Source organism: Numenius arquata, chromosome 7, assembly GCF_964106895.1.
Source record: "Numenius arquata chromosome 7, bNumArq3.hap1.1, whole genome shotgun sequence".
In the NCBI taxonomy this organism is placed as follows: domain Eukaryota; kingdom Metazoa; phylum Chordata; class Aves; order Charadriiformes; family Scolopacidae; genus Numenius; species Numenius arquata.
In genome coordinates this window covers 5,603,347-5,629,580 of record NC_133582.1, presented here as the reverse complement: position 1 = coordinate 5,629,580, position 26,234 = coordinate 5,603,347, and the positions used below count along the sequence as shown (strand labels likewise).

General features: G+C 41.3%; 2 protein-coding genes across 2 annotated transcripts in view; one reads left to right on the top strand and one right to left on the bottom strand.

Annotated features, from left to right (window-relative positions):
* Window positions 1-352: 352 nt before the first annotated feature.
* GJB7 (gap junction protein beta 7) lies at window positions 353-1,147 on the top strand. The gene has a single exon (XM_074150805.1). It carries the CDS (start codon window positions 353-355, stop codon window positions 1,145-1,147), a length of 795 nt encoding a protein of 264 aa, XP_074006906.1.
* A 6,960-nt stretch (window positions 1,148-8,107) lies between these two features.
* Window positions 8,108-26,234, bottom strand: part of ZNF292 (zinc finger protein 292) — a 51,146-nt gene continuing 33,019 nt past the window's right edge. Inside the window, exons 5-8 of the mRNA XM_074151100.1 lie at window positions 21,101-21,303; window positions 18,464-18,600; window positions 17,059-17,200; window positions 8,108-15,310 (exon numbers count right to left, since the gene is read on the bottom strand). Coding sequence (XP_074007201.1) covers window positions 8,108-15,310; window positions 17,059-17,200; window positions 18,464-18,600; window positions 21,101-21,303 — 7,685 coding nt within the window. The remainder of the gene's footprint in view (window positions 15,311-17,058; window positions 17,201-18,463; window positions 18,601-21,100; window positions 21,304-26,234) is intronic.

The following is a 26,234-nucleotide window of genomic DNA, read 5'->3' as shown; positions in this document are numbered from 1 at the left end:
CCTGAGCTTGCCAGGGAAAGCTCTTCCTGACGCTCAGGGGACCCTCCGGAAGAACAGGTACGTTTACATGCAGAGGCCAGTTTAACAGAACGATTAGCCTTCAGCCTAATTGACAAAATCTATTTTAACAGCAAATACATTTTGTGTAATAGCCACCGAAAGTACAAATTATCAGAAATAAGAGCATTTTGCTGTTGTCTTCCTTTTTAAATGCTCAATAAATTTAAATTGCTTCAGCTACTGGTTATATTTCACCTTGAATGAACGTCTCATTTTTTTCACCCAAGAGGAAGCATCTGTCTGATCTTGTGTTTCTTTGATACAGCATTTCCTTCTTTCCTTGAGGAGAAAAATGAGCTGGGGATTCCTACGTGATCTGCTGAGTGGAGTGAATAAATATTCAACAGGAATTGGAAGAATCTGGGTAGCAGTTGTGTTCATATTCCGCTTACTGGTTTACATTGCGGTCGCAGAAAACATCTGGAAATATGAACACGATGAATTTGAATGCAATATCAAGCAGCCTGGTTGTGAAAATGTCTGCTTTGACCATTTTTTCCCCATCTCCCACATCAGACTTTGGGCTTTGCAATTAATCATGGTCTCCACCCCTTCACTCTTGGTTGTTTTTCACGTTGTTTACCGAGAGAACCGAGAGAAACGCCACAACCAGAAACTTTATAAAAGTCCAGGACAGATAGATGGTGGGTTGCTGTGCACTTACCTCATCAGCCTGATTTTAAAAACGGGATTTGAAATAGTTTTTCTTTTTCTGTTTTATAAATTGTACGATGGATTCAAAGTACCACGTCTTGTGAAATGTGACATAAAACCGTGTCCCAATACCGTAGACTGCTACGTTTCCAAACCTACGGAGAAGATGATTTTCCTCTATCTTCTGGTGGCGACTTCAAGCCTGTGCATTGTATTAAATCTAAGTGAACTGAGTTATCTCATTTTCAAATACTCCATAAAATGTTATCTGAAGAGGTACGTCAAGAAACGCCAAGGCTCAAAAAGTGGTTGCCACAAATCAGAAATCGTTGGTCACGACACCCCAACAGCCATAGGACGGTTCCACAACAGGTCCCCGTCTTTGGCTCTGAATATACAAGACGAACGTGAAGAAAGTTCCCCGTTGGCTTGAAAGAAGGCAAGAGACCACCTTCCCGTTACACAAGCTGTATTTGACAAATTGCTTTTCCAATCAGGACTGATATTTATGCAGGAAATAGTTTTTCTCTATTAGTTCCCCCTTAGTTGAGCGGGTAAATTCAGTCACGTTACGTATGTCGTACATAGAACCATCTTGATCTTTTCATGTTGAAACAAGAGGTGTAGGAGTCTGGAAATTCCATGAAGTTTTAATATAAACACAGATGCTTATGATAAATCATACTGAAACAATTGTTGCGTTTTGAATATTACACAGAATTGCTTTGGTACAAGCAAAAAGAGGCTTTTTCTATGCAGAGTTGGAAGAACCTGGGATTGATTAAGGTGCTGTAAGGGGATGTACAGCCGTTGTCAGGCGGGTGGATCTGATAACTCTGGAAATAGCGATGGGAAGGCGCTGGCATACGGTGCCTGCTGGTGGCGTGACGTGAGCTGGGTGGTCGCAAGCCCATTCCGCTGGACGGCTGTAAAACATCTCAAAAAAAAAGAAAAAAATAAGAGGTAGACGCCCATGGCGATCTCTGGTGATAGCCCCCGGTGATAAAGACAGACCTGGTTACGTAGCTATTTGCGGAGCACCTCCTTCTGGAAGTGTTCGAGCCCTTTACGGTTTTTAGGGTATTTATCATCAGAACGCATCCTGTAAGAAAAGGTATTTGCTCAAACTTGTGCGGGCAGCACATACCAGAGTACAGAGTTAATTAACTCCCGGTCGCCTGCCCCGAGCGGCTCCCGAGTCATTAGCCTTTTCTTCTGCTCTGTGGCTGTGGCCTTTAAGGGAAAAGATCATTCCCAATTCCCTGGGATGTGAGTAGAGAAACATAGACTGCACAACATGGCAAAACAGTAGCCAGAGCTCCTAGTATTCAGTAGCCTGGAATTTGGTCCCTTTAGTATGGCTGAAAATCCTGCTACTCGCTCCTTCGGTAGACTTCTCTGCCACGGAAGAACTTGTGAAATCCCAAAATAAGAAAAGCCTCCAGTAGAAACAAAAAGAATCACCTGTTCCTGCCCAACAAATTTCAGAATCTCTCTTCACCACCGCACACCTCTGCTCTTTGTTGTGTGTGTTGCTGGGGCTAACAAGAAAGGGACGGAAATCGGCCGAGACCTGTCTTCCCTTGAACCCGGACTTCCGAGACGATAGAAATAAAAGGCCTAATAGACTTATTTCAGGGCGGCGTTCTCTTCCCAAGGCTGGGATGAAAGACCTTCGGACATCCATCAGTGCTGAGCCCCATCAGAATACACCCAGCGGAGCTGCCTGAACGTGGAACTGCTTTTATCGTTGGCGCCGGGATAAAGAGGAGGAAACAGTAGCAAAAACCTGTTAACTATTATTGCTGCCTGAACGTTGAACCAATTTTATTGTTTGTGCCAGGAGAAAGAGGAGGAAACTGCAGTAAAAGCCCATTAAGTGGTTTTTCACTCAAACAAAACGCAGCTTTGGTTACAAAGCATTACTTTTACGAGCGCTGGGGTAGCACTTAAAGAATTAACTTTAGGAACTGATGAATAAACGATGTGCTTTTGACTGTGATTTTCAAGTTTGGGGTTTTTTTTATTTTTTTTTGTTTTTTATTTTTTTATTTTTTTGGCTAAAATAAACCTACTTTTAAAAAAAGGTGAAAATACATTTGCTGCTGCTGAACTTAACAGCGACAGCCGGCCCTCAAACGCTCGCTTGCCAGCTTGTGGCCAGTTGCAGTTTTACATCTCGAGCGATGCTGAATCAGTGCGTCTATCGAGGCTTTAAACAACTCGGAACATTTTCTGTTAAATCTCTAGGTGTGCAGGATGCGGCTCACGACAGAAAAGAAGTAAAAAAAAAAAACCCCTTTTTTCAGCTTCTGGACAAAACCCGGCAAGGAATGCGCGAAGCAAAGCCACCGTCCGTCGGTCCCCTGTAAATGTGACCGAGAACAAACCCCCAAATTATCTTGGCCCTTTCGTACCCTAATGCATCATTTTTTAAGACAAAGGCAAACACTATCAAAAGAAAAAATGCTTCCAAAATGACTATTCTTTAATTGTTGAGGACAGATTTTAAGACGGCACATTAATGAAAAAGTATTTATTCTTTTTTTTTTTTTTTTTTTTAAAGCAATGTTTATTTGAGAGAAAACGAAGAGAAGCAAACACAGTTTAGCCAACACAGGTTTCTGATTAAATTTGTGCATTAGCTGCTCTTTAATAAAAAAGTATATTAAGTCAGGGCTTGAAGGGTTTTAGAACATCCCCTAAAACCCCGTGGCTGGTCAGAGCTTCCCGCTTAGACCAAAAATTTTCCTGTGAAACAAGAACTTTTAACTCTTTGGAATGTATAGTCAAGGTTTTATTTCTAATTCTATCTTCGACAGCCGTGAAATGACAGATAAATAAATTCCACAATCAACAGGTTTCAAGTCTCGGAGGATACTTCAGTTTTGACAAAGCCGGTACCTTACAGGAGAAATATTCTAAAAAATTTATTCTGGACCAACTCCGCGTAATCCCCGCCTCGCTGGCAGCAAACTGCCCGCGTATGCGCTGTAAAATCAGTGTATGTGACAGAGCCACTAAGGAGAAGGAAACGAGCATCACCCCAGGCAGCTCTGTCGGATTTTACCGAACCTGAGACAACAGAAACAAACTCATCTTCTTTCCGAGCCCTCGCTCTCGGCCACCATCCGGTCTTTTGCTGACGCCTCCTCTTCCCACAGCCCCTTCCCACCTTTCTAGTCCTTTGTTCTCCAGTTTAAAGTTTCGTCCGTCCATCCCTGAAGTCGTTTTGCTCTTACATTTTTTGGTTCAAATGAATTTGTAGGCTCGGTCCCTAAACTAAAGGTTTAAGGGCTTTTTTTTTGTGTCTTCAACTTCCAAGTCACTCGAAGAGACAAAACTCAGAACATTTCGATTTAAGTGTTACGCTTTTTTCTTTTTACAGCGTAAAAGTAGAGTCTCCTCAAGCACCCGGCGATCGGCAGGAACCTGATCCGAGCCCGTGCTGTCACGGAGAAATAACACGATCGCTCTGTGCACGTTCATACAAAAATATTTACCTCACTCCTATTTCAAAACCTCTCTGCAAATATTAAAAGATCCCAGGTCTCACACAGATCCTCGTTTTCTTTAAAACCCAATTAATCTTGCCTTGTGACAGATGAGGTTGGGAAAAAAACAAACCAACCCCAAAAAAGCCACAGAACAAAATATTTCCCAATTTGCTGATAGTTTCTTCCCTCTACCCCCACCTCCGGTGCCCCTGGTCCTACTTCCCACCTCTTCATCTTCCCCGTACCGAGGCTCCAGCCCGGGGGGAGCAGGACACCGGCAGAAGCTCCTCTAGCCCGGGGGTCCCAAACCTCGGGGTATCCTGTCCCTGCCCGCGCAGGTGGGAGCCCCAGGCGACAAATTCCTTGGCACAGAACCCAACTGCAAGGACGTAGCTTTTCCTCACCTCAACCGATGACCGTTTTCGATGTTACTTTTACAAGCCTCGCTCCCTCGCTATCCAGCGGCCACAGACAGGACATCCCAGCGGGACCAACAGTCCCCCATCCAGCTGAGAATGACCATCCCAAAACACGTGAGGAGAAACCCACTGCTCTTATTTACACCGAATTAGGGCCCAGACAATATAAGATTTCTTTGTAACCGGGGTTAACCACAAGAGAGGCCGACTGCCGCTTTAAAGATGTCCTTCCATCTCAAAACACACTGTGCTCTGCATCCAGGCTCCTTGATCTCGTTGCTTCCCCATCAGCAACAACTGCTGGTTTAGTCAGGATGCTCCCGATGGTGACAAGGGGTTTAAAGGAAAGGATCTTTGCTTAAATGGACCACGGTTCACGGGTGACGCTTTTGGAAGACAGAGACACGGAGGAGGAAGGAGAAAGAGAGAAAGGAGAAGACAGAGAGGGAGCGAGCTGGGCTCAGCCGCCCTGGAGCTCCATCATTCCTGGGACACAACTCCAGGTTCCGGAGCAAAGACACGCTGCCACAGCTACAGCAGGAGGCTTTATACACCACTCGCGGTAAAACATCTAAATGCAAACGCCAAATTTATTTCCTCAGGAACTTTTGTAGGTGGCTTTCCCAAACCACAGCGCCCTTTGCAGTCCATGTCATCTTAAATCAGACCCTGCCTTCCGTCCCCCCCTTCAGGTTTAAAATACTTTTCTAAAAAGGAAAAAAATTAAAAAAACCATACTAGATTACCTGTTGGACAGGCTGTCAGTACCCACCTAAGAGGGGGTGTGCCGTGGAAGGCACTGACTGTATTGGTACAGCACCCACTTTAATTGCATTAACTGGGCTAAGAACGAGGCAATATTAAAAATGTCATTCTCAGAAATTCAGACCCTACATTCAGATCCAAACCAGAAATTATTTCCTGAATATTTATAACGTTGGATTTTTTATCTTTTATTTATGTATTTATTTATTTAGTTAAAAATAGCACTCTAGTATAGCACTGTGTAGCTAAATAGTCGTAAGCTATTCTCAGTTTAAAAACTGCAAATGACGCGGTATCTACCACCGGGAACGTCAACGTTGAAACTATTTAACTTACACAACACAGAATTCTTCTAAAAAGGAACAGTTGTGAGGTCTGTCCACAGCGACCGCACTGGTTCGGTACGTCTGAAAACGTCCACGTTTGTGGATCCTGTCCCGAGAAGGTTCTCTGCCCTCTTCTCCCCTGCGGAAGATCCCCCTCTACAATCACCGCGGCCGCATCCAACAGCAACTCCATCCAAGGAGACCCTGCGGCCTCTGGTAGGTACAAGGTGGCATCACGCGCTTAACACGATTACAACGATCTCTCACGGAGTTAAACCGCAAGGATTTGATTTGGTTTTTATCGTTCTCAGACCGCGCCTTTGATTTACTGACTCGGCAGAATTCTCACAGTGGAGTCGCTCGGGAGGGATGGAAAGCGAGAGGAGCCAACGGGGCTCCGTTCAAATGGAAGCACGGGCTCTCGGAGAAGGTACGCGAGTTAGCACCAGATCGCAAACCAAGGGCTACGCCCGAGTTGAAAACGCTGTCGTCGCCTTCCCGCTTTTTCACACGCAATCCTCACTCTCACAAGAAGTCGCTTCGTTTGGTTGTAGGAACTGTTGTGCCCTCTGCAATTGATATTCAAGTAAACTGTCAAAAGATTCCAGGTGAATAGCTTAAGAGCGATCAAGTGTAGCATTTAATGCAAAGCTTTACATGGCAAGACAAGTTTATAGTAAAAAAAAAAAAAAATATATATATATATATATAAAAAAAATCAAGCCAATCTCTCCCAAGATAAAGACTATTTTATATTACTGAAGGTAGGTCACATCCAGTAATGAGAATAATCCAAGAAAAATTTTTGGTACCGCACAACCCAGCTGGCTCGTCCCATCCGAGTTAAGAACAATTCAGGCATGAACACCAACAAACACCGAAGGTTCCTGGGTACTGACAGCTCCCACCAACGCGTTCACGCTTTTGGTTACTCAACCAACCGGATAACCTGTCGTTTCGGATAGCAGCAGGGAGAGAAATCGCTCCGATCCCGGGCGCTACGAGCGGGCCCCGCTTCTGAGGCTCGTTCCAGTGTGGACAAGAGAGAGGTGGGCGAGAGCGCGGCCAGGTACAGTCAGCAAGAGGCCGGAGAGCGCGGAGGGAGCCCGGGCCATCAACAGAGCACAACCACCGGGATTATCCGCAAGATCACAATCTCACTTCCCTTTCAGAAAGTGCCTCGTTTATTCAGTTTGTTTTTTTTTTTTGTTTGTTTTTTTTTTGTTTGTTTTTTTTTTTAATGGTATGGCATAAGGACTCACGTATTTTTATAGATAGATACCAAACTGGTATTATCAAAATAAACAATCTGTTTTATAAACCCACTATTTACAAAAACGGTTTCTGAAGTTTTTTTGTTTTGTTTTTTTAACAAAAATTAAACTATACACCAATCTAAGTTACAGAAACAAAAATAACCTTTATAAGATCACATGTATAAAACAAGAAATGAAATGTGATTTTATTTAAGGCAATACTGGGCTACTTCACAAATCACCACCTCAAATATATACACTGCTCCACACTACTAATTTTCTATCACATTCACAACGGATTCTTTAATACCAAATATTGTTTTAAATCTCCAACGTAGCAAACTATTTTTATTCACATTTCCATTTTTATTATGGAATCATAAATGCTTTGTATCCAATTAAAAGCAATGAAAAATGTAGCTATAAGAAAACTATTATATTTATGAGTTACCTACATATGAATATCATCCATAGATACTGGATGTTAAAATTTACAAAAATGAGAGCGTGTCAGTACGTTTATAACCTATGAAATGTGATCTCATCCAGCCCCTCTCCTGGAAAGAAATGCTTTATGCAAAATAAACTGGATATGGCAGACGGAGCTACTTTTAGTTCAAAAGTTCTTAATTTAAAATGACTAGAGGACAGTTTTAAAAACTCGCTCACTTAGTTACAAATTAAAATTCCGAATATAAATGTGTCATTTAATAGTTTAGACTTACAGACTGCTGGTGGCAGCAAATGATTTACAATAATAAATATATACAAAAAAAAAAAAAGAAAAAAAAAAAAAAGATGTATCTACAAATAAAGAGGACTGTTATACATGAGCAGTGACCTGGTGAAAGATACCAATCACAGACGACTCACAAAGATTTAGTTCATGGAAAGGAGGATGGGATAGAAAGTTGAGGTTTTGATCAAGTATTTACAAAACCGAAGCAATGACTCTGTTCTTCAAGTCCCATAGGGATAAAAACAAATAAGAGATTTACATGACTCAGGTCATGTTTTTTGCTAGATTAAATCACTTCAAAATAAAAGAGCTCCACGGTTACTAGCATGCTCGATGGCTTCCAATTCAAAACAAATTTTATTACAGCTCATAGTTAAAACACATTAGGTTTTCAGTATTTCGACTCCCCTTCCTCGGGCCCCACGACAGTGACTTTTGCGGCCGTAACCTCGGGATTATCCTCCCAACGCCCTTCCAGCTTTCTCAAACTGACGACAGGTTTCATTTCCTGCAGTTGCTTCAACACGCGCTCAGCGCAGTCTTTGAGAGTCTTGTCTAGAACGATCTTTACGTTATCGCCGCAGGGAAGCCGTGAGGGGTTGGCAAAGGGTACGAGGGTTTCCGTTTCAGAACCTGACCAAGTGACGCTGTGACTCGCTACGGAGCTCTTCTCATTGGATTTCCGCGAGTTCGAATGGGACCCTTTTTTGGTTCCGCTGCTGTGGTAGTCTCTTTCCGTGTTTTTCTTTTGCTTCACGGCGGACTCTTCCAGGAACTTGAGGAATGAGACTTCAAAACCCATGGGTTTAAACGAGCTCCAGTCGAAAGCCGCGGGTTGCTCTTCGGCCGTTTGAATGGCGACAGCAGTCTCTTCCTCCCTTTGTGTGCCGCTCGCCTCAAGGGGCACCGCCTCCTCCGCTTTTTCGGCTCTCCTCCTCTTATTCTGAGATACATTTTTTTCTTTGTTTGCTCTTTTTAAGTTGTTTGATTTTTGCTTTTCTGAAGGGCAGGAGCTGGTCTCCTGCAAGTCACTATTTACGCTGGAAGAGATTTTTGCTGGATTTTCAGCACTCGAACAATCCTCGTTAATCAGTTTAGTAATGAATAGTTCTGTCAGTTCATCCACTTCATCCTTCTCACCTTTTTCAGTTTCCTTTTGGGGTAAGGTAGATGTGCTCGAATCGTTATTGCTCACTGTCAAACTCGGTTCAGGCTCTTTCACGTCACTTTTTTTATCAGTCTCCTCTTGCTCACAAGGAGCTTCTTTTACTTGTGGCACAGAGTGCGTTTTAGATACAATAAGAAGATTTCTGTGTTGGGAAGTAAAGGCTTTGGACAGCTTATGACATTTATAATGCCTTATTATGTTACTTTCACTTGTAACTACCGACGAACATCCCTTTATCATACACGGATACTGAGTTATGAACCTGCTCGTGCATTCCGATAAGGCATCGTTTCTAGCCTTTATCGCATACACGTGCTTGCCACGTTTCAGCGAATAAGCCTTATTTTCCTGAACTTGTATTCCTTTTGCGTTTTTGTTTTCCAAGTTGACGTTTTTCTTCCGTTTTGTTTTCACCGACAGCCTGTTACCTTCTTTTCCCGATCTGTTTTTCAGTCCTCTCTGTTTGGACTTCAGTGGTTTCTCCTGATTTGCTTTGCTTGAGATGTTTTCCTGACCTGGCGTCAGTCTCCTGGGTCTTATTAGATGATCTTTATGCTTGTCATTATGTTTGTTAAAAATATGCCTCAAGAGGTTAGACCTAGTCGCATAAATACGGTCGCAGCCTTCACAGTCACACTTGAACACGCCGTCGTCTTCTACTTTGTTTGGCTTTATCTTAATACCGTGATCTGCCTCCAGATGTACAACGTAATTAAGATACGCCGTAAACGAAGTCTTACACTGAGACTGATCGCAAGAAAACCTTCCCGCCTCCGGAGCCGATTTCATGCTTCCAATTTGCTCTGGGGTCATGTCGTGAAGCTTCACGTAATGTTGTATCAAGCTGGTGACCTCCTGGAAGATGCGAGAACAGTCGCTCACCTCGCACCTGAACTCCCTGACGGCGGGTTTGGTTTCCCCCTCATCGCGTTCCTCTTTGCCTGCCTCATTCTCCTCCTCCACTTCGGCAGAGAAGGCAGGGAGGTCGGATTTGTGCACAGCTTGGTAATGAAGGATTAGGTTTTGTTGTATCGTAAAAGCCGCAAAGCAGCCCTGATGGACGCACCGGTACGGTCTGTAAGGGCTGTACCGAGTGGGAAACTCCAGAGACTTTGTCACGGGCTTCCTACGTTTTCTCTCCTCTTTTTCCTTCCCGTACCTCCTGACCTTGCGTGCTTTGGGCTCTGTCTCTGCACTGCCGACAGTCTCTGCATTATCCTGCTCCAGCGGAACAGAAACCACTTGGGGAGGTTCTTCCAGTCTTTCAGGAATATTATTTTCTGGCAGAAGTTTTTCCAAGACTTCTACGGGCTCTACAACTTCCTTTATCTGAGCTTCTTTGACCGATGGAGCTTCAGTTTTGTTTTCTATTATTAGTGTCTGCAAAGTTTTTACTTCAACAGGTTGTGGGGCTGCGTTTACAGTTTCATTTTGAGATCTTCTGCCATAAGGCCTTTTAATTTTTAATTTTACCATCTCCTCTGTCGTAAAATGATGTACAAGCTGACAGTGTGCCCGGAGATTAGAGTTCCTTGTGAATGTTTTTGGACAAGTAGCTACAACGCATTTGAAGGGAGCGTATTTCAGTTGGTGCTTCTTAATTTCTAGGATCATTTCGGCGCTGTATTGATGAACCTTGCCATAATGTTTAAATAACGCGTCTTTTGTCATAGCGCTGTAACTGCAGCCTGGATCCTGACACACAAAAGGTTTATTGACTTTGTCACTGAACTGAATGTTACTCGCCTCTGGAGATATCTGGATGAGGGGTTTACTTTCAGCTGCTACCACAGGAAGTGCTGGTGCTGGCGTATCTGCTGGAGGACACTGGGAAACGGGCTCAGAGACCTGAACGGGTGAATCGTCTTCTAGTTTCAGTTTTTGCAAGCGCTCCAAAATTTCCAACATTTGAGTATCGTCCTTTGGAGATGTCTCAGACTGAGCGGAGCTACCCTTTGCGGTGGCGACGTTCCCCGCGTGCACGGCAAACTGTGCAGGAGCGGGTACTTTTACGTTATGTGCAGAATTTCCCGAAGAAGCCTGCACATTATTTACTTGCGAATTCTGTCCTGAAGCAGCAACGGTATCTTGAATTTCAGTTTTCACCTCAAGTACCTGGGAATTCATAGCAGTTTTAATTATTTCCAGGGTTTTTTCAAAGTTCTGCATAACATTGTCTTCTGACATCTGTTCCTGCAAATTTGCCTGCACGCAAGAATTTACACCCATCATTTGGGAATCCCCGTTTTCAGTTTTTACCGTTAAAGGGGGTAACGTATGAGCCTCAAGATTTGTTTTGAAGTTCTCTTTGATACTGGCCATGAATAACTGATTGTCGACGTTATTGAGTTTCTGCGTGAGGTTTTCCACCACTGCTTGAGAGCCACAATTTGCCAGCAAGTTGGACTGAAAACCTTCTCCCTGTATTTGCACTTTTCCTTCAGTGCTTTTGGTTAGAAGTCCCACTGTTGTATTATTTAATTCTACTTTCTGCGACGTATTGGGCGTGAGCAAGGGCGTAGTTGCTTTTCTCTTCCTCTTTGAAGCGCTGGTTCCCTTTTTATTCAAGTTGCTTGATCCCGAATTCTTGGGACTACTTATAACTGACACTCGTGAACTGTTCCCTACAAAGTTTTGCGCTGCTGCAACAGCGTTCGAAAAGGAGCTGGGACATAAGCCGTTCTCAATAGTCTTTAGCATCAAGTCCTCTGTTGCAAAAACAGGCAAACTCTTGCATTCGTTTACGGGAGGGATTTTGGCATTGAGGATCCTGTTTTGGTCTGTTAGCAGGGTGCTGGGGTTGCAGACGGGCTGCAGCAGAGGGGACGCGGCCACGCTGGGGACAACAGCCGCGTTGGGGACAACAGCCGCGTTGATCTGAGTCGTACCAGTGACGCCGCTTGTGGTAACTACGCGTGGAAGTACTTCTGCGTTATCAAAGGTACTCGGGATGCCCGCGGTTTCCAAGGCTTGCTTTATAATTTGATTTCCTTCCTCGTTCCCGCCGGTATTAAAGTTAGTCACATTGACCCGTGGAAACACAGTCTGCAGCAAGGCCGTGGAACGATTTTCAGCTGCAAGTAACTGGAGGAAAGAGGGATCTTTAAAACACGTCTCCGGATTGAAGGCAGGCTCCTGGGGTGGCTGCAAGTTTAATGAATTTGAGGAAAGAATCATACTGGCAAGCAAAGACTGCCCATTAGCCTGCAGAGCTTCTGGAGAAATTTCTGATCCTTCAAGAGGCTTACAGTAAGACCTCTTAGATAAGTGGCCGCCAAGTGATCTAGGATTAGTGAAAACTCTGAAACACCTACTACAGATAAATTTGCCGTCCCTAATTATTGCTGGCCACTTTGCTCGCTTGTTATGTTTTGGTTTCCTTTCTTTCCCGTTCGGGCCCCTGCCACGATCTTTTTTCACCTTTTCCGAAGCTGGATGTTGAGAACTAGTTTCATTGAAGTTATTTTCACTACTCAATCGCGAGGGAAATATTTGATCAACAGTTTCCTCTTTTGGGAAAGCAGAACTAGTGTGTCCTTCCAGTTGCGACGAAAAGCTATTTGTGTTATTTTCCAGTTGTGAGAAGACTGAATTTGGAGGATTCTCCGCTGACGAAGGAAAGAGAGACATTGGACCGTTTTCTGCAGGCAAAGGAAGAAAAGGATCTGAACCACCGTCGATATTGAGAGGCATAACTGTCTTTGCCAGATCGTCCAACTGGGAAGGTAAGGTTGCACCAGACAGATTTTCCATTTGTGAACACAAAACACTCTCAGGCTCACTTTTAATACGAGTAGACAAACTTGGGTTTATGACACTTTCCACTATAGGCAACGCGGGATTGGCCAAATTTTCTAGGCGGGTTGGGAAAAGCGTACCGGAGACGTGTTGCACTTGGCTGGAACAGGTGGGGTTCAAATTCGGTTTGTTCTGTGTAGTAAAAGCAGCACCACCGGGATTGCCCACTTGCGAGGGCATAAGATATACAATCTTCCCATCGTTCGGCACGTTTTGCAGATTGTTGGATTTTCGTGGCTTCTTATTTTTATGCTGCATTTTAAAAGCAGCGTATTGGTCAGGGTGTGCCGCCTTCATATGTTTGCCAATGCTCTGCGACGAGTTGTACGTTCGAGTGCACCCTTCAACCTGGCAATTAAATTTCTGAACTGGGGCTGCTGGTGACACAGCCGAAACTAAAGAGCTATTGATGTTAGGCTGCGAAGGAATAAACGTAATACTTTCTAAGGTTTTTAAAGGCAGGTTATATAGATTAGCTGCAGCCTTAATACTGTCTTCAATTTCAAGTTTGGAAACGGGTACGCTGTTTTGATAGCCTGCCTGATTCTGCACGCTGAAGGGATTGACAATGCTCACTTGTCTTTCTAAGCTTTTTGATTCGAGGGCTTCTGGTTTTAGTGTATCTGAGGTCACGGAAATACTTTGAACATTCTGAGTCTGACCGGGACAGTCTTCTTCCTTTCTTTCTTGGAAAACTGGAAGACAAGAGTCAATCGACGAGCACAACTGCTGGGCTCCAGGTTTAGCGGTATCTACTTTGCTGGAAGTAGCAGCAGCCAATTTACCTCTTTTTACAAAGTTTTCTCGGATCTTTTGGTTAACAGCGGGCATCTTAACGCTGCTTGCTGGAACTGCCACTTCTGTCTTCACTGAACCCGTAGGAGACAGCTCCGAACCAGCATCAGGCAAGGAGTCGCTTGGCTGTAGTATATTTGCTGACGCGTTTACACTTTCATTCCTTACTGGTTCTGCTTTGATTTGATTCCAGACGACGCTTTCTCCTTCCGTAAAACTACTTTGGTTGTCAGCCGGAGGAGACGTCAATTCCTCTTTAACAGCGACTCCATCGGTATTTTCAGTAGCTTGAGAAGCCTGACTAAGATCAGGCTGATCAGTCTGGCTTTCGGACTGTTGCACTTCTTCAGGCTGCTTGTTGTGATCCTCAACGTGCTTTTCCAGTTCGTTCTGAGAGCGGTACACCTTTCCGCAGCCTGTGACTTTGCAGGTGTAGGTATTATAGTGTTGTGCTTCGTGATCATAGAGCAAATAGGCTTCAGAGAACACCCTGCCACACTTCGGAAACATACACTTTGCTCTGAAGACCTGATGCTCTTTCCTATGTGTCAGCAGCTCAGCATAACTATTAAAACCAGCCTTACATTTCATCTGGATGCAGATATAAGGCTTGCTGCCACAGTGCATTTGTAAATGATCGTTCAGGTGAGTAACACTTACAAAGTGTCGCCTACAGTACTGGCAAATCACTTTTTTGCTTTGCATTTCGAGAAAACGTTTAGCTTCTTCATTATCTTTATGCCCCTTTGCGTGTGCTATTAAATTTTTAAAATATTTAAAGCCTTTTTTACAAAATGTTACGGGGCAGGTGAATTCATTAACGGGGAGCGGCTTCTGAACTGGCACTATCTCTGGTATGTAAGGTTTATCTTTGTCATCATTTTCATCGTCCGAGCCATCGTTATCATTAAACACAATGAAGTCTGTTGAATAGAGACTGTTCTTCTTAATGGGTCGCTGCTCCTGTTTGGATACAGAATCAGTTTTCTGATTCTCGTTGGCAGTCGCTATTTTAGGAGGTCTTCCCAGTCTCCTCAGTGGTTTCATAGCAGCCAATCTCTCTTTGCTGGAGTTTTTAACATGCAAAGTTACATGGGGAACAAAGTTTTCTTTAGAATTAAAATTTTGGGCACAAATAGGGCAACTGTAAATTCCGTCTTTATAATGTTTTTGTGCATGCCTAACTATTCTATGACCTAGGAATTCTTTGTCACATAACACACAATACTGCATATAAGCTTGCCAGTTCCTAAACCTTGCTGATATGAACCCCCTCTCTCTCAGTTTTTTAATTTCTCTCTTTTTCTGCTTTTCATCTCTGATACCCTTAAGGAGGCTTGTAGCTTCATCAAAGGTGCCAGCAAGCCCGTTCACGGAAGTTTCTTTAGTCTCTTCTTGGCCCCCCTCGACCTTCTCATAAACTTCACTATCGTTTAGTTCGTCTATTGATGACACGATGGACGCCTCCTCTCCCATAAGTGCCAGACACTGACGCTTGAGAGTTTTCCAGTCCCAGAATTCTGGATCAAAAGGCCACTGAGTTTTCAGTACAAGTAAGAGCTCACAGCGCAAAGAATTTGGTATCGGAAGATTCTCTTCATCATACTTCTGGTCAGGCTGATTATACAGCATTTCAACAGCGTAATATGCATCCACAGTGGGTTCGAGAAGAAATTCACTCAGCTGACAAGCGCGTTTCACCTCCAAATCATCTGGAAGCAGGCAGGAGATAGTCTTGCAAATAGATATCTTGACATCTGTATTTTCACTGGATTCCAAGCGCAATGCTTTCACACACAGTTCAATGCAGGTGGCAAGTCCAGCACCATCGATCTGTAAAGCGAGACTAATTTTAGTAAGCTTCTCACAACCCTTTCTATATTTATAAATAAAAGATACTATTATTCAACCCTAAGTATCAGAAAAAATGCACCTGGAGTTTATAATTATACTTCTTACTTTAAGAAACATAGTGGATTTTCTTTAGATGCTATTCCTTAAGTTGCATAATTTGTCTTCATGGTACTAAAAAAACGTGAAAGTTTCAGGATACAACTGAAACACAAATAAATTTGTATGTCCTGTCTAGTTTGAGGACTTTAGGACTGTATATATACAGGACTTTAGGACTGTATATATACTCTAACTGTATGTTAGAGGTGTTTAATTTACACTAGAGCAATATTCAGCTTTTTCCGTGAAATAAAGCCTGACAGTTGCCACAGTGACTTGAGATGAGCTTCTGTGGAGCACTAAATTAACACCAGGTAGAATTCAAAAGGTAAAAAGCGCTACAGTAAGAGAAGCCTGTGATCTTCAAAAAGATCTATAATTTGGAAATCACTTTAAGATATAAAGGTTTATTTTTATTTTTAAAGATTATGCCACTTCAAAGTCAACTGACCTCAACTGAACACATGGCTTCATTCCAACTGAAAGTAATGAGTATAGTTAAATGTTCCATCATTTAAGTGTTCCAAAGGCCATGTGGTCTTTTCTCATTTATACCCTCAGGCAACGTAAATTACATTTATGTCCACTTTACAGTCCCTTTACGCTGCCAAGGATGCACAGAGAGGCTGAGAATAAAGTCCAGCGAATTTATGAATGCACAAGTCTACTACCCACACGGTCTCCAATTTCTGCCTTCAGTGAAATGACCCACAGCTCACTAGAGAAAAACCAGTATGGCACGGAGCAGACAGAGCTCTTAATATCACGAGCCTCTGTCACAGTTATTTTCCTCCCCCTTTCTAACTCCAATTTAGTCCAGATCTTCGGAAAAAATAATCTTTAAGATTAGAAGCCCACACCAGCCATACCAGAACACTGCAAAAGGAAAAAATGAGTTTTTATTCTCAGAATTAATATACCGAATTACAGAAATCTCCCAACTAAAAGCTTTCAGAAGAGCTCAATTTATTCAGCTCTAAACATTAAATAGTGCAACTACTAATGAGAGGAAACTAGGAAAATTAGATGACAAGGTTAGCTGAGACAGAAGAATAGAATTTTTCATACAACACTGGATCTAAATCCACAAAAGGCCAGTATTTGATTTATCAAAATAAACTGCATTCTTAAATGACAATTCAAAAGGGTGTTGTTTGGTTTTTTTTTTTTTTAAAAAAACCCTTTCTGTAGTTTTCTTATATATTAATATATAGCTTTCATTTCCTCTCCATTTTCTGTATTATTTGAAATATGGAAAATAATGAAGAGGAACGTCAGAACCTAACAGAAAATATCTCATTTAGAGGACAGGGACAACAGCAGATGCTATAACCTCACCTTTAGTTTTTCCTTCATCTCAGTTGTGGCATTCAGCTCTTCTTTTTATCCCCCAATATTATTTTTTCGAAACAAAGAAGTTTTAATGATTCAAAATGAATCAACTTATAGTTGATATAGTAACGTCCTTCCTGCAGAAGGAAGTCTCTACAGCCTTTGCTAAAACCAAGGAGGATTGCCCCAAAGTTGATGCTAGATAAAGAGACGGGATGTCTAAGCAGCTTTCGTAAGTTTTCCTGATTACAGTTTCATTAAAAGTGCCAAAAATATTCTTTCAGGAGTATCCTTACCTCTGAATTTATTACTTTAATCAGGAAGAAAATGTGATAAACAGTCTTAGTTAACACAGAAAGTTGACGACATCTCTCTAGATACACTTGGATAGAAGGCTCTACCCTTTGCTGCAGTTTACTCCAGAAAAGAGTCAGTTCCCTAGAACAAGAGAACAATATTTCAGGGCCAGCAATGCAACCACTGATCTGATCACAAGAAACGCAAGGTTGAGAACAGTTTCTATTTTGTCTTTGGGAAAGGAAAAAAAAAAAATAAAAAAAATCTGAATTTATTCACACCTTATCTTACCGAGAGAAGGTTTTATTAATACACCCACACTATTAGTATGTAATTTTCAAAATTATCGCAATGACTCAATTCCAGAAGGATAGATCAGAATGAACCCAGTATTACCACAATTTATGCTACATAATTTACATACTCATGATGTGGCCTTGAAAATCAAGTTTTGCAAAGTAGTTTACACTTCACAGACCAGCATTTTAATCTTCTGACTTCTTAGTAATTACTAACAGCTATAGGAGCATGGCTTTTCTCTGGGGTAGATACATTTTCCTTGAGCTCTTCTCCTTTAACAGCTGAATCTAACTGTGATTTAATGAGAAATTAGCCCCCTAAGCCAAACAGTATCACTGTAGCTACATTAACTCACTAGTTCATTCCTCCAAATAGCCAAGAGTATTTATATTTAGTACCTCGTGGAATGGTGTAACCCCCAAAACTTTAGCGGAATCTGTTAAAGCAAAATCCTGCATTAGCAGATGTTCTCCTGCTGCCGCACACAAAAAGGAAGTGCACAAACAAAGCAAATTCTTCGGGAATTGTACAGGTTTGGAAGTACAACCAAACTGTGAGCAGTTGGAAATTCAGACCCAAACAGCTCAAATATCTGCTAAGAAGGATCAGTTATTTGTTCCCACATTAATGAAAGCAAACTCTAAAGAATAAGTATCTTCATCGAGCTTATTATTTTGGTTATAGTAGTAAAGAGCTCCTTCTTTTCTAGAAGTCTGTTAGAGAAAGAAACACTGTGTTATGAAAAAAAGGACAGATAGGAACAATATTTATGCATTAAGTGTTGCCATTATGCTGACTAGCTGCCTGCAGATATTAATTTCCTTATTTCTACAGCATTAAGATTATGGTCAAGAAAAATTATTAACCAGCTACCGGTTAATACATACATCCAGCCTTCAAATTCCCATAATGGGAGATAATCTTGTCAAATACTCGTTTTTTTCCCCCTTTTCTTTTTTAGTTTTCCAAGAGCCTTAGTTTCCTTCCCGTTTAGCTCATAGATTTTTATCAGCTAAAGAAAGTTAACTTATGGCTCATGTACCAGCTCCATCTTCCCCAAACTGATTTTTGTTCCACTAGAGAGAAAACAATATTCGAACTCACCAGGCACAGTACATCTCTCCTTGCTGCAGCTGGCGAGATAAAAATGCTGCACATAAAATTAGAGCACTTTTTTCATCTCCATCCGATTCTAGGTTACAAATCATTTCTAGAGCATCTTTGCAATCTACTTCTGCAATCTAGAAGGGAAGAAAGAAAACAAGACCAAGGCTAAGAAAGTGGTTTCAATTTCAGACATACAGTCATACATCCTTTGCAAAAAGACAGTAATTTAGAACTTAGTGAATATTTAACTCTATCAGACAGAGATAAGCTTGAAAGCAAATCAGTGCATTTCTAGATAGTGTCAAAACTGATTACGCCGCCAGAAAAATTGTGTTATTAAAGTGAATATAAACTTGTTTCTCAGACATAACATTTCTATCTACTGCCCCAGTCACAAAAAAATTCTAACGTACAACAGTAATTATTCCTATATATTATGTACATATGATAATTGTAATAAGCAGATTTATAATGTTAAATTGCAGCCTAACACAAAAAGATTATTACCTGAAATTCTAACCCAGTTTACTAGTCCCTGACGTTACTATGGCTTATATACAGTAACGGGGAGATTAACGAACCCAGAGTTTAACGTGAATGTTCCAGTATTTTTTAAAGAATCAAAGATAAAAAGAAAAGGGAAGCTGTACAGTAAGAAGCAGGTCAACTGGGTGCTCTTCTACAACACCACTACAGTCTCTGGAATGCATCTTATTTGTTCAAAGAACGATGGAAGCACTTAGTTTTGTAGCAAAACAAAGGAGAAACCAGAGTCACCCGGTAGTATTACTGAATCAGTGCACTTGTTAAAACAACTACTGCCTAATTTAATTCCCAGCAGACCGATTTGATTACATTAATTAGCGTATCTGGCAGGATATGCTGGTGTTTATTCCTTGATGCTGGCAGTTGAAGAATAACTTGACCATTGCAACGGCACTCTTGAAAGTCTCTCTTGAGAAAGGACAAGGCCACCCAAAGCAAGAAACAGAAGCGCCCACCCAAACGCCCAGCGATAAGGTGGACCAACCCAGCTATTGGTCCGGCAATCAAACTACAGGTTTGAAGAGTACAGCAACTCATTTTTTCCTCTAAACCGACACTTTGTAAATATACTACTAACCCCTCATTGAACAACATTTGAGGTTTAATAACCTCAGTCACCTTCTAAAAAACCCCTCCATTTCTCAAGACCTCAGAGAGGATGGATTAATGTAACTGTAACACCAATTTAGACTGAAGGTCTGCTTTGCTCAGTGCCCCATCTCAGACAGGGACCATCAGTTAAAAGCTTAGGGAAGAATATGGGAAACAACTTAGAATCAAGGACATTTTTTTTCTAAAATGTTTTTTCCAGCCTCTCAGAGTTCCTAAGGGACCCAGCTTCCAGCAAAGGTCTGTACGGGTCCAGCCATTAAATCTGTAAGTAGCATTTCACGTACTGCAGATTTGAATTCTTCACATTATTGAAGCAAACTATTAGACTAATCCAAGCCGAAAATGAGCTCAGATGCTACTTTTCTGCCTATTCCAAATGGGTATCAAAATTTTCATGCCACTAAAAACTGGGATGTACTACTTTACAGTACATTTTCTTCCAGTTCTCAGACTATGAAACGTCTATCCTTCTCAGTTCAGAAATCCATCTGGACATGTTAATAGTGTATCTGCCTTCTCTTGGTAATATACCAACTTGCCAGAATGGTTAGTAATACCACAAACGGTGCTGCAGCTGAAGCTGCAAAGCTGAGAAACCCCAAACAATCCAAGGTTTGGAAACATCTGAATTAGGTTCCCAGTGTTAACCCAGTTGGAACTTAGCTGTATGTTACGGCACCCTAAGAAACAAGACTAGCCCCTCGGAAGAACGTGCCCAGTGAGAAGCCATCATCTTTCATCTATACCTAGAGAAAGAAACTTCTCCAACTCTAGCCACTGCATAGTTTTCATCCCTTTAAGATCAATTTCAACACGCTTAATACTTATTATTAACATAAATAGAGAAAAAAGACATCAGAGAGATGCAGACGGTCAAGACAACTGACAACTGCAGTTAGTTTTTCTTTAAGAAGGAAAAAAGCTCAGATAACTTTGGTGTGGGGTGAGAAATGGAGGATGTCACCTGAAAGAATGCAGATGAGCAAAGCTGTCACCTCTTCTTTGACATTTGCATTTAAATAAGATGGATTTTATATTTCAAACCAGATCAAATATCTGATTTCACCTTCAATTTCCCCCTGGACATTTGGGTCAAAAAAGGTTACACTTATTCTCTGAACTGAAAGTAGCATCTAAAGGCCCCTATTCTAAGTACTAGGTACTACAGAAAAAGCTATAGTTAAAATAGTACGAGTGAGAAAACCATCATCTTCCCCTTAATAACAAGATCTGAGGCAGAATTTTAAAATACTTCAAGTAAAATTAAACACGAAGTTGTGGCAGAGCCAGAAAATGCCTATTGGTGACCTAATATTACACTTCCACAAGTGTTTTAATCAAGTCATTACTAGCCGGTTTAAAAGTAACTTAAAGGAAAAGAAAAAACAAAATACAAAAAATATTTTAGATCATCTTTTAAAAGAAAAATCTCATTAAAGAAATAAGTCTAAAAAAAGTTCTTCATTTTTTACTTACTTCTTCCATTAGCTTTTCATTTGGCGATCCTGAACAAAGACAGACCAGGTAGGTTTGCTTGAAATTGCCTTTTGCACTGATTTCTGGATGGTCAGAGCACAGTTTTGCCAGGGCAGTAGCTTGCGTTAATTGCTTTGTTTTCATTAGGTGCTTAATACGCATATCCAGCAGGACGGGGCCTTCAAACACTAAAAATTCATTCACTTCAAAGAAAAACAAGCCAAAGTATTACATACACGTTTCACAGCAGGTTAACAGAGATCACAGATGGCATTTACTCATTCATGCTTAACCCCTAAAATTTATACAAATCAAAGAAGGCACGAAAGGCATGAGGCAGAGACGAGAAAAAGCATCTTTGAGAACTGTACTTGTTTATTTTATCTACTTGGAGGTTTTAATTCATTCTAATTTCTTGGCAAAATAGCTGCACACAAACCAGATTTAGGAAGCATATAAATATTAAAGTATTTAGATACCGTTTGATTATAGTTCTACAGAAAGACAAATAATACAAAGCCACTACTCTCACATCCTTCGTCTCTGCTAATAATTGCCTTTCAAAGACCTTGCTCTGAAAGGATAAACGTGACAAGCGTGGAAGTATCTGAAGTCCTTTCTACTGGTGTTAAACACTTCATAATGCGCATCCATACAATGCAGTCAAACTCCTTTAAAAGTTTTTCAGCCAAGTTTCCCCCCAAAAGAGGCTCATCTTGTATACACTTGACAGTGAGTAGTTTAAAACTCAAAAGATACAGGAATGGTTGTATTTTATTCAGCTGTATTTTGTAGATGTGCTGCTACCGGAGTTGAAACTCTCCCGCCTGCGCTAACAACCCAACTCCAGGTTCTTCCGTGGAAGGCGTAAGAATCCTACAAAAAATGGGAACGCAGGGTAACGTTCCTACTCATCCATCTACATCTTGGGTCTCGCCTAGATCTTCAAGATCAAAACCGCTTCAGCTTTGAAGCAAAGAGATTTAGTATTACCTCCAAAATATTTAGTTATTAATACTAGATAGACACAGAGACAATGGATATTGTTTAATCCTTTTTTGACACCAACCCTTCCTTGTGACAACAGCTTCCACAAGCGAGTTACACACTGCAGGAAAAATCTTTTAGCTTTTCAGTTATCCACATCCCAATTTCATGACAAATTCTCCCATCTTTTAAAAACAACAGAATTTTCTACTGTTTTTTGTTTCCTTTCAGGAAAAACAGCAGATTCATGACATTCTTAAAGTGTTAGGGTAAAATCTTGATCTTTTCTAATTAAGATTTTTTTCAGTCTTTGAGTATTTTCATCATCCCTTCCTGCAACCTTCTGGGCATTTGCGGTGCTCACTTTCTGGCACATCTTGGTAGAAACATTCATTAGAGTCCTCTTAATTTACTCACTCGCCTTGAATTTCACTTGAATCACGTTGCCCATTCACCTAATTTATATTTTCTCGACTGTCAAAGTCCTGTTCAGTCATGATAAAATAATTAAGTAATTTCAGCATCCACAAAATTAATTACCTCTCTAGTATTTGGAGTTTCAGTATATGGAACACGAGGTTTACCGAAAGAAAAAAGATCATCTCATTTTATTCTTTGCCTCCTCCTGTCCTAGTTAGTTTTTTGATTCACGTCTTTCATTTTATCTCATGATTTCCCCTTCTTTTAGCTACTTATGCAGGATATTACTAAAAGCCCATCTTGCAACTGAAATTAGGTCAACTGTTTTCTTTTTTATCACTTTAGCGCACAGAATTTTAGGGCAGAAAATACTGCCTTTTGCAGAAATCATGCCTGTTAGACCCCATCATTATCTTTCATGCATTTTCCGATTTATGGCTGAATTATCACTTCACCCAAATTGTTAGTTATTTGTTCAGAATCCTTGCACGCTAATACAAATGATCATCCATGGCTCACTGACGTGTCAGAATATTCAGTTAAACAGGAGTTCTTTCTTCCTCTTTCCACGTCAATGAAGATACAACCTGATTTTTTTTTGTGTAGGAACAAAGGAAAACTAGAGAACTCTAACAGACAATCAGTAGATGGCAACCATTTTGTGTGTTTAGTAGAGGGCCTTTTAAGCAGCAGAATAAATGTTCCTTTAATGTCATTACTATTGCCTTATAAAAAACGTTTATACTCTTGTCAACCCACAAATGACCCAGTGATTGATTACATTCAAGAGTTTTAGCCTTGCTCTTCCTCCTACCAGGTACCAGTAATCCCTTCACCCACAGTGCTTACTCCCAGCTCGGAACATTTTACCTTATTTCTGCAATAAGATACAGGAAGACCTTAGATTTTAAGCTATATTGGTAACCCAAGACGTTTCGTTCTGATTTATCATCATGATTACTGCATTTAATACCTTAGAGACTGTTTTCTATCTGCTAGTTCTCAGTAATCCCCTTCCTTCAGTGTTTACTGCTTCAGCCAGCCTACCTTGCATAAGCATCGGAACATTTTCTGTTATCTTCTCAACAAAATATAGGAATACCTCGGGGTTAAAGCTACATATTAGCTCTTAAGCCTTCATTCTAATCCAAGCGATTCTAATCAGTACAGTTAACATTTGAAAGCTCATTCAAAACACAATTTTTAATTATACGTATTTCGTAACTGAACTATGCGTGACATTTTAAGACAAAAAACCGGTGCCGAGGTTGCAAGAGCAAGTCTAGGGTGGAGAAGAGTCTTAAGGGTAAGATTTTGGGGGTTTTTTAAACATTTTATAAATATATTTTATAGCACGATGTCTATTTCAAAAGTTATTGTAAACAAATGGTTAGTTTATCCTAAGAAAGATAACTTCATAAAAATGCTTTTTCAGCACAAGTCAGTAAACCTCTATGAGCACAAAACCTGAAGTATTTCATGGGAATGATACAGTTAATCAATAGCATGATTCTTGGAAGAATTATTAAAGGTCATTTTTGTGCAATGCTCGACCCATCATTAAAATTCACAAACCTACATTTGTGCAAAGCATGCGCAGAATTCACGTCAAATTTACAGAACTAACAGGAGAGAAAAAAAAAAGACAAGCAGATGACAGATGGTACCATGATCTAACTCTGGCAAAGAAATGCGGAGATGCTGGTATCCAAGCTTTTAGACACACTTTCCCCATTATTCCCTTGAATCCCATAGCTGGGGCCTCAGGTCATACGAGCAAGTGATTCCACGTCAGCTCCGCAAGAACTACTACAAACTTTTACTGTAGGTAATGCTTATACCACACACGAATTAAAAAAAAAAAAAAAAAAAAAAAAAAAGAGAAAAGATAATCCATAGATTAGTAGCACATACGAGCATGAATAAGCTGTGAGCACAGCTCTGTAGTAGTAAGTTCTCTATGGTGGACAGTCCACATGTATGTCACGTTTGGGCTGACTGGAGGACTCATAGAGCAGCACGCAAAGAATTTTTGCCTTACTCAAAGCACTCATAATCCTACTAACTCTTCCCTTTGCCAATTCTTGGGTAGGTATAGATTAAGCTACCACAGACCTTTATTTCTTCTCAACTTTTCTCTGGCCAAGGAGGATGAAGACAGGAGGTGAATGTACATGTGGACCATCCATCTCAAAGAACTTCAGTTACTCGTCAGTAACCTCTTTAGTCATCTTCAAGTGTTAGTCCACATGTGCCTTCACGCTGTGGGTGACTCTGAACTGTACTCGATACTTTCATATTTACCTGGAGCTGGGTCTCAGAATCCTTCATGCAAACATCTCAGCACAATTCTGCTGAATGCAGCACCAATCCTGGATGCTTCTACGATGGCATATTGTCTGGTGAAAGGGTAAAAGAAGTTCCAGGTGGCTGCTTTGAATATACTCAGGATGCAAACACTTTTTTGCTGGTTTTTTTTTTTTCAAGTGAGGCTGCTGGTATCATTTGACTTCTGGCGGCGGATGCTGTGATTGCTGAAAATCGTTCCATGCTGGCTGTTTAAATTCTAACCTGCCTGTTATCCACCTTGACAATCTTTGAATAGCGACTCGACCTCTTGAACCTCTTTTCGGCGGGACACACTTCAGAAGCTTGCCTACTACATTTAAACTTACGAAAAAGTCAAGAACTTAATTTTTGACATCAAGGTCTAAATCTCTACGGATAATCTGAATCAGATAAAAAAAAAAGGATGCAGCAGCCTGGCTTTTTTGTAGGGTTATCTCAGATCTTTTTCCTCTAGACAGTTCCTCCACTCACCCTCAGTGACAGCTGAGGGGACGCTAGTGACAGCTTTGAAGGATTTCACTGTCACTGCAAGAAAATGAAAACCTCGAGGATGGAAAGCCAGGTTCATGCTGATGAGCACAAGCCATGCCGACAGAAACTGAAGATGGAAGTGCCGTAGTAGAGTACTTTGGTACACTGAGCAATAAGGCCAATCAGATAAGCCACACAGCTTCACTGAATTTCACTGAATTTTTAGAGTTGGAAAGGACCATAAAGATCATCCAGTCCAACTCCCCTGCCGAAGCAGGATTGCCCAGAGCATGTCAGAGCATGTTACTCAGGACTGCATCCAGGCGGGTCTTGAAAAATCTCCAAAGAAGGGGACGCCACAAGTTCCCTGGGCAGCCTGTTCCAGGGCTCTGGCACCCTCACTGTGAAGAAGTTTTTTCTCATATTTGAGTGGAACCTCCCATGTTCCAGCTTGTGCCCGTTGCCCCTCGTCCTCTCACTGGCAACCACTGAAAAGAGTCTGGCTCCCTCTTCCTTCAACCCACCCTTTAGATACTTATAAGCATTGATAAGGTCGCCCTTATGCCGTTAATTTCAGAGAGTTAGAGGAGGCCTAGCTAGGATGTAAAGTTACAGAACAGAAAATTGGTTCGGTTTTACTTCAAACCGGGACATTCTCCCCTCAGCCTTCTCTTCTCCAGGCTAAAGAGTCCCAGCTCTCTCAGCCTTTCTTCATAAGGGAGATGCTCCAATCCTTGAATCATCCTCGTTGCCCTTTGCTGGACTCAAAGCTTCAAGAAACATCGGTTGTTGTGAATATAAATCAAGATTAAAATCAGTACTGATCTCAAATTAAGCTGTCTAGTACTTCTGGAGGAGGCCTAAAAGACAAAAGATCCACTTGCATGTGAAGAATTAAGACTTACTT